Source organism: Psammomys obesus, unplaced genomic scaffold (assembly GCF_907164565.1).
Source record: "Psammomys obesus unplaced genomic scaffold, mPsaObe1.curated_primary_1811, whole genome shotgun sequence".
In the NCBI taxonomy this organism is placed as follows: Eukaryota; Metazoa; Chordata; class Mammalia; order Rodentia; family Muridae; genus Psammomys; species Psammomys obesus.
Window position 1 is genome coordinate 12,179,979 of NW_026596046.1, and position 13,611 is coordinate 12,193,589.

The 13,611-nt window shown below is 44.9% G+C and overlaps 1 protein-coding gene and 1 pseudogene across 1 annotated transcript in view; both read left to right on the top strand.

The window, feature by feature from the left end:
* Positions 1-6,990: 6,990 nt before the first annotated feature.
* On the top strand, positions 6,991-7,091 carry LOC129688769 (U6 spliceosomal RNA; annotated as a pseudogene).
* Positions 7,092-12,450: 5,359 nt separating this feature from the next.
* Fam174b (family with sequence similarity 174 member B) overlaps positions 12,451-13,611 on the top strand; it is a 40,057-nt gene continuing 38,896 nt past the window's right edge. The window contains exon 1 of the mRNA XM_055623535.1: positions 12,451-13,062. Coding sequence (XP_055479510.1) covers positions 12,740-13,062 — 323 coding nt within the window. The 5' untranslated portion in view covers positions 12,451-12,739. The remainder of the gene's footprint in view (positions 13,063-13,611) is intronic.

Here is a 13,611-nt window from a genome sequence, read left to right on the forward strand (position 1 = left end):
ATAAACTTGCTGCTGAAGAAATCCTCGGTTGTTGCGTCGTCCTTATCAGCAAAGGCCGCGCGCGACAACCCAAACTAATGAATATACTTTCTTCTTAAGTAGCTCATGAAATGGTCTCCAAAATTGACCAGCTATTCAGATGTGAAGCAAGTCTCAACAGATACAAGAAAACTGAAATAACATCCTGCATCCTATCTGACCACCACAGGTTAAAGCTGGATAGCAACAACAGTAGAAACAACAGAACGTTTGCAAACTCACAGAAATTGAACAACTCACCACCGAGTGATAAACAAGAGAGAAATTAGGAAAGAAATAAGAAACTTTCTAGAACTGAATGAAAATGAAAATATATATGTTTCAAACTGATGGGACGCAATGAAGGTAGCTGAAGAACAAGTTCATAGCACCAATTGTCTACATTGGAGAGATCTCAGGCTTAGAATTAAACAGCACACCCCAAAGCTCTATAAGAGTGGTTCTCAACCTTTCTAATGCTGCAACCTTAATACAGTTCTTCATGTTGTGGTGACTCGAACCATAAAATTATTTTTGATGCTACTTCGATGTGGAGCTTTGCTGGATAAGGCTGAAGTCTTGCGTATCCAGATAGCTGAACTGTACTTGGTCTATTCCGATGGACTCCCTTTTCTCAGAAGCATTCTCTACCTCCTGATCTGGGTACCCCAGGTCTTATAAGGATCATCACATAGCCCTCAGAGAAAGATCCTTGGTTCAGCGAGCACCTGGGAATTCCTGGAGACACCTACCCTATGCTAATAAGGTGCACTGGGGACTTGACTTTCCAAATGTCCTTTGACTTTACCTGAAGATTTTCCCCCGCCCAAAACATAACTAAGTACTATATTCTCCTTCTTAGGATGGGACAGTGCTACTACATGTAAATGAGGTTCTGTCCCACTACATGTAAATCAAGTTTCCCTGACACCATCAGATCAAACACATTCACCCTTGAGATCCCTCCCAAGGTTTATAAATCCCTGATTTCAAATGAACGTGCTGTATGCTGTGTATGTGCCGCATGTTGCGTGATAGCATCACCTTTCAATCATATCATAACTGCCCAAGATTCGTCATCTGTTCCGGAAGGGGTCGGGGTGGGGCTTAAGGGCACAGCAGCTTACCAAGCAGCTGCAACACTTTGGTATCGCCATAGGCTTTGGAATGCCCAAGTTTCCATTGCTACTGGCAATCTCATTCTAAAAGAGCTAAATTGTGACACTCCATGGAAAATGTTTCCACATCCTGGCCTAGCACAGCCCCTTGCCCTAAAGCGCTCCAGCTATTTCTGAGAGAAACCGAACCTAGTCCTCTGTTCTCTGCCAGGAAGCTGAGTTCCAGGTCTCCACTGAAATCCAGGCCCCAATAGAGAATGATACTTCATAACTGTAATTTTGCTACTGTTATGAACTATAATGTAAATACCTGTGTTTTCTGATGGTTTTAGGTGACCCCTGTGAAAGGGTCATTTGACCTCCAAAGGGATAGTGACCGACAGGTTGAGAACCACTGTTCTAGAACCAATGTTCTAGAAGAAATAACACCCAAAAGGATTAGATGACAGGAAATAATCAAACTTAGGGCTGAAATGAACAAGATAGAAACAAGCAAGCAAACAAACAAAACAATAGAAAGAATCAATGAAACTCAGAGTTAGTTCGTTGAGAAACTCAGTAACACTGACAAACCCTTAGCCAAATTAACTAAAAGGTGGAGGCAGAATATCCAAATTAACAAAATTACACTGAAAGGGGGACGTAATAAAAGACATTAAGGAAATCCAGAGAACTATAAGGTCATACTTTAAAAAAGTCTGTACTCCCCCAGATTGGAAAATCTAAAAGAGATGGATGATTTTCTTGATACATATGACCTACAAAAATTAAATCAAGATTGGATAAACAATTTAAACAGACCTATAACTCCTAGTGAAATATAAGAGTTATTAAGGGTCTATCAACCAAAAAAAAAAAAAAAAAAAATCTAGGGCCAGATGGTTTTAGTGCAGAATTCTACAAGACTTTCAAAGGAGACTTAATGCCAGTACTCCTCAAATTACCCCATAAAATAGAAACAAAAGGAACACTGACCAATTCATTTAATAAGGCCACAGTTACCATGACACCCAAACCACATAAAGATCAAGCAAAGAAAGAGCATTACAAACCAATTTCCCTTATAAACACACATGCAAAATTTTTCAATAAAATACCTGCAAACTGAATGTAAGAACACATCAAAAAGATCATCCCCTGTGATCAAGTAGGCTTCAGCTCAGAGATGGATGGTTCAACATATATAAATCAATAAATAGAACCCACTATATAAACAAACTAAAAGGAAAAAAAACCCACATGATTATATCATTTGATTTAAAAGACCTTTGACAAAATGTCATCCATTTCATGATAAAAGCCCTGGAGAGATCAGGGGTATAAGGGATATACTTCAACATGAAAAAGATAGTTTACAGCAAACCCATAGACAACATCTACTTAAATTTAGAGAAACTCAAAGAAATTCCACTAAAATCAGGAATAAGACAAGATTTTCCAGTCTGTTCATGCTTATTCAATATAACACTGGAAGTCTTAGAGTAATAACATCTTGGATCTCATCAGATCTAAACAGAATGCTCAAAAGAGGCAAATAAGTCCCACCTTAGCCTCTAAGACTCTTATGTTTCTTGGCTTTCATGATCCATAACTTTTGGAACCCATGCCTCCAGCCTTTGAGACCCCAGAGGTTTATAGGAATTGTTAACAGTTAATATCCCGATACTTGTTAGCAGGTCCTCAGCTAGCATCCTGTTACCACAAAGAGCTCAAATTTCTGTTGCATTCATCACTCCCATGTGTGGTGACCTGTTCTCTCATTTAAACAGTTATTCCAGAATTTAATAAGGTTCTCCTTGTTATTTGTTCTTTGTTCTCTGTCTCTTTCATCCTGGGAGACAAGAACTCTTTTTGGAGACAGCAAATCCACTGTCTCATTGATGACCAAGAAGTGAGGTCACTGTTGTGACTAAACATGACTACGTGGTTCTTGAGCCTTTGGAATTGGCTTCAGGGAGGATTTTGGAAGAGCCTGGAGTTGTGACTCTGGTGGAAGTTCAGAAGACCAGAATAGAAAAGCAGGCAGTAGAGGCTGTGCCTGTGAGGTTTTAACTGGAAATGTGGACTCTAGAGGGAACTGGACAACATAATATTTATATCACATTCTGACAAGGCTCCTCTCTCATTTTGCTCAGTCCTGAGAATCCGGGTGAGACTGAATTCAGAAGCAATAGAGTAATTAAATTGCAGCAGTACATCACTTGTAGACCCATTAAACTGGTGGAGGGAATTTCAAGATGGCAGCATTCTGGGCACAGTAGGGTTGGTTTTGGCTGCTTTGAATAAGGCATAGACCGAGAAGCAGGAAAAAGCTGTGCAGAAGTATTCAAAACCATGCAGTTCTCATGGACATAATGGAGTCAACTGAAACTTGTTGATGGAACAGTGAGGACATGAATGAGGATAGCACCATTAAAGAAACACCACCACCATGCTAGGTGGTGGTGGCCTACGCCTCTAATCTCAGCACTCTGGAGGCAGAGGTAGGTGGATCTCTGAGTTTGAGGCCAGCTGGGTCTACAGAGCTAGTTCCAGGACAGCCAGGGTTACACAAAAAAACCCTGTCTCAAATAACAACAACACCACCACAAACAAACAAACAAACAAACAAACAAACAGAAAAAAACCCAGCACTTCAAGCTCCAATTTCCATGATCTCAGAGCCAGCATCCACTGCATTCTTTCTATAGAGGCCTGCAGCCTCTAAACCAGAAAGCAAGATAAATCTTCCTTCCCTTAAATTGTCAGATAACTGGTCACAGTGATGAGAAAAGTAACCAATATACTAGTGCAGTCTGGCCTTGAACCATCTATGTAGACTAGGCTGTCCTGCCTCTGTCTTCCAAGTGCTAGTTTACAAGTATGTGCCAGTTACTTGGCCTTTTATTGGTTAGCCTGAGTTACACAACAAGACTCTAAAAAAAACAAACCCAAAACCCAGTAAGAATACTGATGCCCTCTAAGAGTTTTTTTTAATGTGGGTTTACATATTAATATTGACTTTATTCTAGCTTATATCTATTGTAGAGTGAACAATTCTTTCTATATTAACTAATGCAGGAAATTATTACAGCAGCAGTTTTCTTTAACTAGCTTGTTCCCCAGTGATTGACATAGAGAGACTATCATTTATTATTAAGCTGTAGGCACTATGCTGGGCAGTTTCTGACTATTCTAACCCTAGTACTCCTAAAACCCACATAAAAGCCAATCACTTGCCAACGTGATGATTCCATCAGCCTGTCCTCGTGGCACATCCACGTGCTCATTGTCCATCTTGCCTCATGACAACTCCTTTTTCCCCAGCTTCGTCTCCTCCTGCCTTTTCTCTTCTGGTTCTCCTGGTCTCTCCACCTGCCTCTATTCTGCCCAGTCATAGGCATCTTTATTAGCCATTCTGTGACAAGCAGGAACATTCCTTATCATCACATGGTCATAGGAGATAGTTCAACATTCACAATAATGCCTGTGGTAGGGTGCTGACCAGATCTCAAGGCGCTGAAATCAGCATCTGAGAATGCAGTACACGAGACCGTCCTCCAACAATCTATCATCTTACCATCTGGCAGACTGAGGCAAGAGAATTGCAATGAGTCTGAGTACAGCCCAGGCTACACAGACCCTGTCTCAACAACAAAAGAACGATATAAAACCAAAGAGGGAAAACAGGAAAAGAAATTAAAGCACAGAAGTCCTTAAAATGTTTATCAACTCATTAAAACAGGTCCCTATACTAATACGGAATCGTGGTAGTTTGAATCTGAGAATGACCCCTGTAGGTTCATATGTGGTCTACAGTTGGTGGAACTGTTTGGGAAGGATTAGGAGGTGTGGCCTTGCTAGAGGAGATGTGTCACTTGGAGTGGGATCTGAAGTTTCAAAAGCCCACACAATTCTAGCTCTCTCTGCCTCAGGCTTGCGTATCAGGTGTAAGTAAGTTCTCAGCTACTGCTCAGCGCCATGTCTGCTTACTTGTGCTCTGCTCCCATGATGCTAATTGATTCATATTCTGGAACTGTAAGCAAAACCCCAATTAAGTGGTCCCTTTTCTAAATTATCCTGGACATGTTGTCTCTTCCTGGTAGTTGAAAGGCAACTAACAGAAGTATTAACATCAATAACAAATTTTTCCAAAAAAATAACTACTTTTCCAAACAAAAAAACTACAGATAAGCATGGCTTTGTCTTGACATGTTGTTCTGCAAACATCTTCTTTGTTGTTTGGCTTCATAGAAAATATCTGGATTCTTATATTTGCTTTTAATTTAATTTAATTTGCATTTAGTCTGTTACTATTTGTTGTTCTGAAACATGACTAAGAAGAAATACAGACTTGTTGAGCTATATGGTCAGAAGAGGGACAAACATTTTTTATAGTTTTTTCAGACAGTTGTGGACATTCTTCTTTGATATTGTACAAAAGTGCACAAGTAGTTTCTTAGCAGTTAGTTACAATGGAAAAAACAACAAAACACAGCATTTAAGTGTTTTGTATTTTGACTCATTACAATCAATCTGTCTTAGGCTGGGCATGGTAGCACATGCCTTTAATTTCAGCACTTGGGAGGCAGAAGCAGATGGATCTCTAAGGCCAGCCTGGTCTGCATAGTGAGTTCCAGGGCTGGAGAGCCACACGGTGAGAACATTAAAAACAACAACAAAACAAACAAAAAAATAAAAAACCAAAACCAAAACCAAAAATCAAACACCACCACCAGACAAAAAACTAAAAGAAGAATAAAAATCTGTTGTATGGAATAGAAGACTTAGAAAAAAACCCTCATGGCTATACTACAGCCACCCAGGTTTTGACAAATGGGTCAAAATCTTAACCTGGACAAGAAGACAGGCTCTTAAGTGCACAGTGCTGGGAAAACTGGGTATCCATCCACAAAACAGTGAAATGAAGTCTGTATCTTTCAGCCTGCGTACAAACCACCTGAAGGGGCGAGGGAGATGGCTCAATTATTCAGAGCACTTACTGCTCTTGCAGAGGACCCAATTTGATTCCCAGCGCCTACACAGTGGCTCAAAGCCACCCACTGCTCCAATGGGGATCCAATAGGCACATACATGGTGCACATAAGCAGGAAAGACATTCATAAACAAAAAGTAAAATAAATTTAACATTTTATTTTTTGAGGGTGTCTGGAAAGATGGCTCAGCAGTGATAAGCACCTACCCTTGTAGAGGACCTGGGCTCCATTTCCAGCACCCACACAATGTGGTTCACAGCCATCCATGTTGCAGGGGATCAGACGCCTTCTTCCGACCTTTGTGGACACCAAACATATGCATGATGGATGTAAACACACACACATGCAAAATGCTCACATATAAAGAAAACAAATAGATCTAATAAAAGATGTAAAAAAATCAACTCAAGGCGGATCAAGGGCTTTATCACAAAGGCTGAGACACTGAAAGTGCTAGGAGAAATCATGCAGAAAACACTTCAAGATACAGACACAGGAAAAAGCTTTTCACTAATAAGTCTAATAGCATAGTACATAAATCCAAAAATTGACAAATGAAATCGCATGAAATTAAAAGGCGTTTGCACAGCAAAGGAAACAATTGGCAGAGTGAAGAAAGCCTACTGGACGGGAGAAAATATTTGCTAGCTATGCTTCAGACAAGGGGCTAATGGCTAGAATATATAAAGCAAAAACAAAAACATCCCCAAATCTTTTTATCACTAAGTGCGATAATAAAGTGAACTGATATTTCTCAAAAAAGAAGAAACAGAAAGATCAATAAATACTTAAAATGGTGTTTAACATCATTCTCTATCAAGGCAATGCAAATTTAAACTACCGTGAGACCCCAACTCACCCCTGAGAGAATGGTGGCATCAAGGAAGCAAGTGAATTGGAAAATTGGAAAACACAGGGAAGATTAGCATGGCCTCTGTGCAAAGACGACATGCAAATTCGTTAAGTTTCCCACATTTTTAGGCTCCTGAGAGTCCATGGGGGGGGGAATCCCTAGCTGAAATTTCTAGCAGTAGGGGTTATGGAATTTCACCTCCTGTAGCTAGGAGGGATCTCCAGTAGAGGGAGGGGGACACCAACCCACCCATAAAACCTCCCACCCAAATTTTATCCTGCCTGTAATATATGCAGGGATAAAGATGGAGCAGAGATTGAGGGAAGGCCAAACAATGACTGGCCCAACTTGAGACCCACCCAATGGCAGAGAGCCAACCCATGTCACTATTAATGGCACTCTGCTATGCTTGCAGACAGGAGCCTAGCAAAATTGTCTTCTGAGAGGCTTCATCCAGCAACTAATGGACACAGATACAGAGACCCACAGGTAGAGCTTGGGGAGTCTTGAGGAAGAGAGGGAGGAAGGATTGAAGGAGCTGGAGGGGTCAAGGACTCCACAAGAAGACTTGCAGAGTCAACTGACCTGGGCCCATGGGGGCTCACAGAGACTGAACCACTAACCAAACAGCATGCATGGGCTGGACCTAGATCCTTTACATACAGGTAGCGAATGTACAGCTTAGTCATCACGTGGGTCCCCTAACAAGGGGAACAGGGGCTGTCTCTGACTCTGTTGCCTGCCTTTGGATCCCTTTCCCATAGCTGGGCTACTCTTCTGGCCTCAGTGGGAGATGATGCACTTAGTCCTGCTGTGACTTGATGTGCCAGGGTGGGTTGGTACCCATGGGGGGGGTCTTCCCTTCCCTGTGGAGAAGGGGAAGGGAGAATGGGGGGGAGGGGTTTGTGAGGGTGGGACTAAGAGGAGAGGAGGGAGGGGGCTGAGGTCAGGCTGTAAGGTGACTAAATAAACAAATGAAAATAAAAAGCAAGCAAGTGATAAGAAACAGTGTTGAGGATATAGAGAAAGAGGAACCCTTGTTCATAGCTGGTGGGAGTGTAATCTTGTGTATTCACTATGGAAATCAGCATGGAGGTTTCTCAAACAACACCAAGTCAAACCCCAAATCAAAACCAACAACAATCACATCCAAACCTAAAAATAAAACTGTCATATGACCCAGCTATACCACTAGTGGGCACAGACCCAAAGGACTCTAGTTTTATTGCCCTCTAACACCCACGTTCACTGCTATGCTATTAATAAAAGTAGGAACTGGGACCAGCTTGAACAGCAACTGATGAAGGGATAAAGAAAATATGGTACATATATGCAATGAAATTTGTTACAAGGATTTAAAAAAAAATATTAGTCTCTTTCTCATGGTTCTGTGTGTGTGTGTGTGTGTGTGTGTGTGTGTGCGCGCGCGCATGCTACAACATGCATGCAAAGGGCAGAGAACAACTTTTGGGAGTTGATTCCCTCCTTCCACTGGAGGATTTGAGGACTGATTTTCGGTAATTTGGATGAGGCTGGCACCCATAGGCTCATATATTTAACGTTTGGCTGGGAGACTGTTTAGGAATTCTTGAAGTAGGTGTGGCCTTGTTAGAGGTATGTCACTGGGGCTTTGAGGTTTCAAAGGCCTATGCCAGGCCGGCCGCTCGCCATCTCTGGATCAGAAACAAGCTCTCAGCTACTGTTCCAGTGCCATGCCTGCCTGCCACACTGCTCCCTACTACGATGATTACAAACTAACACCATGAAACTGTAACCAGGCCCACAATTATATTCTTTCTTCTATAAGTTGCTTTGGGCATGCTTCCTCTTCACAGCAACAGAACAGTAACTGAGACACCATTGGTCTGGGCTGGGAGTGATCAGTTGCAGAGCACTTTCTGAGCATGCTTATAAAAGCCTGGTTCCTTTCTAAGCACATCCGTACTGGTCTGTTTTTCACTCCCAATGGACCTTCATTCACAAGTAATCCCTAGCTATGTGCATCGTCTGCCTCTCAGAAAAAAATTAGTTCGCTTAAATTAGATTTAAGCAGAGCTTCCAAATTTTGATGTATTTCATTATAAGAAGTCCACGATTTCACAACCTCCAAAGCATAAACTTTGGATGCCACAGTCTTGTAATTTGGTTCCTCACAATAGAATTATAAACTATAAACTATCCCAAAGGAACTAGAGTGATAGCTCAGCAGTTAAGAGCACTTGTTGCTCTTGCAGTGGATCTGAGTTCATTTTCCCGAATCCACACGGTGGTTTACGCCATTTCCAGGTTATACAACACCGTCTTCTGCCCTCCTGGGGTACCAAGCAAGTACACGGTGCATGTACATATATGCAACTAAAGCACTCAAAGACAAAAAAAATTAAAATCCAAAAACTGAAAAATATGTAAAACATAAGAGAATTCAGGCTCAGTGGTACACAACTGTAGTCCTAACCCTTAGGAGATACGGGTGGGGAAGTTGGAAGTTTGAAGCCAGTCTGTGCTACATAGAGATTTGTCCAATCGGGGGGGAGGGGAGGGAGAAGGGAAGGAGGCAGGGATGGAGTAAGGGGAGATTTACACTTCTAAAAACTTTCACACTCCTCAGAAAAGTTTTGAGGCACTGTGCGACTGTTAAACTCATGACATAAAGCATCCTAATGGACAGATTTTAAAAACTTTCTAGTGTTCCACTTGAAGTCTTGGATCTATCAGCTGACGTCCTTGAAGTGATAGGCTCATTTTGTTCATTTTTGAGAGAGTGCCTGCCAAAGACCCACTCTGAGGCCTGTCAGTCACTCTTTGGTGACAAATGCTGTTCCAAAGGAGGGGGGGGGGTGGCCATTTGGTTTGCAGCTCCAAGAATTGCACACTTGCTTTTCCTCAAGTCCACTGCCAGGTCTCAGCGTGGAAACAGAAGTGATCTATCAATTCTTCCTGTCTTATCGCATACAATGACAACATGCCCTGCTCTCCAGAGTCAAGGGGATTCTGCAGTGAGGTTGGCTCTGTATCAGAGTCTGCACAGAGTACGGCTTTGGGGATGACCCCTGGCATAAGCAGGACTTGCCTTGAGTCTTGCTGTCACCTTTGGTGACACCGGCACAACTGCCAACTCAGGGAAAAGGAAAGTCCCATCTCAGCATCATTCTAGGATTATTTCTCAATCTGAAGTTTCCCTGAAAGGGTGCCAGGGAGCCCAGTGGTCCACAGACCATGCTTCTAGTGGATTGAATCCTGGAGGCAGCCTAACCTGTGTCCATTAACCCTTGTTCTGACCTCAACTAGAGTTGACCATTGTTGCCTGTTACCAATTTTCCATGTTAAAAAGCCCAGTGTTCACAGCTAGTTGAATCAAAATTCTTTAGGGGCTCTAATATGGGGGCCTTAATTAAAAAGAATGAAAGATTCTAAAGTTTCACCTTACTAAAATAGTTTAACATTTATGCTTTCTATAGTCTTGGTGTTAGTTAAGTCAGTATGAAATTATCACGTCTACAGCTCATAAATTGTGGCCGAAGGAGACCATGCTAATATTTATTTTCACTCGTGTGTGTGTGTGTGTGTGTGTGTGTGTGTTTGTGTGCCTGCCTCTCTGTATGTGTACCACCTGTATGCAGTGCCTGGGGAAGCCACAAGAGGGCACTGGAGCACCTGGAACTAGGGTTAGTTGTGAGCCACCATATGTGGGTGCTAGCAATTGGACCAAGGTCCACTGCCACTCCATTTGGATGTTCTCAGTGACCTGATTATGCTTGGGACTATTACCCTTAGTTTAGATATTAAAAACCTGCTAGCAACCCGTTAAAATCCTTACTGGCCAAGGCCACCCAGTGGTCAACTTCCATCCTGCTTGAGAGGTTTTAACTTGGGAACGTTTTTGTTCTACTACACAGGCACTTTCCTCTAACTAACAAATTACAAGGCAGCAGCTTCTGAGGCTTGTTTAAGAGAGGCTGGGGAATTAGGGACCTTACCGCCAGATCTTAGGGAATTTCTGTGTATATTCTGACATGAAAAAAAAAAAAAAAGATTCCCCATCATTGGTAGTTTAGAGGTGGAAGACCTTAACCAGATTACTTTTTTCCCCTCATTCTTCTCTTGGGCGTGGGTCTCACTGTGTGCCTCTGGCTGTCTGCTCAGTATATAGAGCAGGATGATATCGAACACTTGGACACCTGCCTGCCTCTGCCTCCTCAGTGCTGGGATTAAAGGTGGGTGCCATCACACACACAATCTTTATCTCTCATCCCTGTAGCACACTTGCTCACACCCATTACACATAGTGCTTGGTGGGCAATGACTTCTGGGGATCTCAATGTTGCTCCCCCCCTTCATAAAAATTCATCACACTGTGTATGGCAGACAGCTGTTAGGTGGCCCCGATGCTCCTGGCTTCCTGTTACTTACACCACTGTGCAGTCTCCTGGAGTGTGAATGAGAGCGGTGGCATGCTTCTAGCCAACTGGTTCAGGAAAAAATGTAGGATGCCTCATCTGCGATTACGTTTTATAGAGCCATCTTTTGCCTTGCTGGCTGACTTTATTGCTAAGTGGGCTTGAACGCTTTGAAGATGCAAAAAGCTCTGTTAGAAAGTCTCCGTTGAGATAACTCAGGACAGCTTCTGACAGACAGATGGCTGGGAATGGAGTCTCTGGTCTCATAGGCAGTGAGGAGCTCAATCAGCCAGGAGAAGTCAATTGAGCCCGAGACAGGTCCTCCCCCAGGAGAACCTTTGGAGGAGATCTGGAGGGGAGAGGTGTTAGTTCGAACGTAAATTTAACAAGCCAGCTTGAAACCTGAAAACCCAGAAAGGCTGGGTCAGAGATAACATATGTGGTTGTTGGGATTTGTCAAGTTTTGGGGGTAATTTATTATGGAGGTTTGGCTATGCAGCTATAGACAAAATGAATGCATCGTTGTGTTTGTCTCTCTAGCAGGACCAGAAATGAGCTGTTCAAAGTCTCTTGGTTCTTATTTAGATATCTACTTATTCTCTATGTTTAGGTATCACTGGGGAGCGCCTTCCAGATCATCCTGGGGTCTGTAACTGTTGCCCCAGGAACTGACACAGTGCTGAGTTCTGCTCCCGGCAGAATGTCCATAGCTAACTTTTTTTTTTTTTCCTTTTTTTCTTTCTTCTTTTCCACAGCAGCATCATTTAGTTTATATACCAGAAATAGCAGGACGATCACTCCTTGGAGGCTGTAACTTCAGGCTGGTCTGGAGAACGTGTTAATATTTCCCAAGGGTGGAAACGCAGAAAACTAGTTCACCAGCGGAACTGCAAAGCGCTTGCAAACTCCAGGTGCGAAATCTGGGTTGCTGCGAGCTGGGTGCGCGCTAAATCAACAAACAAGGGCAAGAGAATACCTGTTTCCAGGGGGGGCTGGACTGACTGAACGAGATAAATCGCGTGAGTCGGTCAGCCTACCTCCCGCCAGAGTGAACCGAGCAGTTCGGATTCTTCCGTGGGGGTCTCAGGTCCTGATCGGCCCGGGGCCACCCAGGGGCGGAGCGCAGCGGGGACCCGGCGGAGGTCTGCCCCGCCCACGCGGGGCCGAAGCCCGTCGAATGACTCGGTGCAACGTGTTGGTGGCGGCGGCGGCGGCGGCAGCGGCGGCGGCGCGGGTTCTTCCGGGCTCTGCAGTTTCCTGCCGAGCGTCGCGCAGCCGCCTCGGCCGCGGGAAGCCCGGGCGCAGGCCTCCGGGGTGCAAGCCTCCGGGGCTCAGGCCTCCGGGACGCAGGCGTCCGCACCGTGCGCGCCGCGCACCATGAGCACGCCGCCGCCCCCGCCGCCCCTGCTCCTGCTGCTCGTCCTCCTGGCCGCGCCCGCCGTGCTCGCTCGCAGAGCCGAGTCCGCCCCGGCCTCACAGCCCGAAGCGGACCCCCAGCCTCCGCCCAGCCCGGGGAATGCCACCCGGCTGGAATCGGCAGTGGCGGTGGCGGCCGGGGGAGGATCCAACAGCAGCGGCGACGCGGTGGTGACCCGCATCTCCAGCCTGCTTCGCGACCTGCCCACCCTGAAGGCGACGGTGATCGTGGCGTGCGCCTTCAGCGCTCTGCTCGTCGCCTGCCTGCTGCTGCGCGTCTTCAGGTGGGTCGCGGCGCCCCTCTCTCTGCCCGGGTGGCTCCGCGGGCGGCTGGCGCCGCGCCGCTGCCCCCGCGCGCCAACCCCACCTGCGCGCACAGGTGCTTGGTCTTTGCGCGCTCCCGTCCGACGCGCACCTTTCGGCTTTCCCTGGCAGGGTGGGATCCGGAGGGCGGGCGCGTGCCTTGGGCTCCTCCAGGTGCACATTTCAGGAGCCCTTTCCCCCCTTTAAGGCTATTTGGTGTGTTCTAAGTCTTAGATTCCGTGGCCTTACTCCACTCGCTGTTAACACGAACGTTAGCAGCTTGTGTTCCGACCACCTTCCGCGGAATTTATTTTTAGGCCCACTCCACGGACGAGGAAACATTCAAAGGGAGGTGGCGCACACAGATGCTCAGCGTTGGAGGGACAATTTGGACTAGGGTTCTCCTAACACGAACCTTGCTCCTGTTCTCCCTCGACCACCTGCAGTTCTCCTCCGTCCCACCCCCTCTTCCCTTCTCAGGGGTGTGTGTGTGTGTGTGTGTGTGTGTGTGTGTGTGTGTGTGTGTGTGT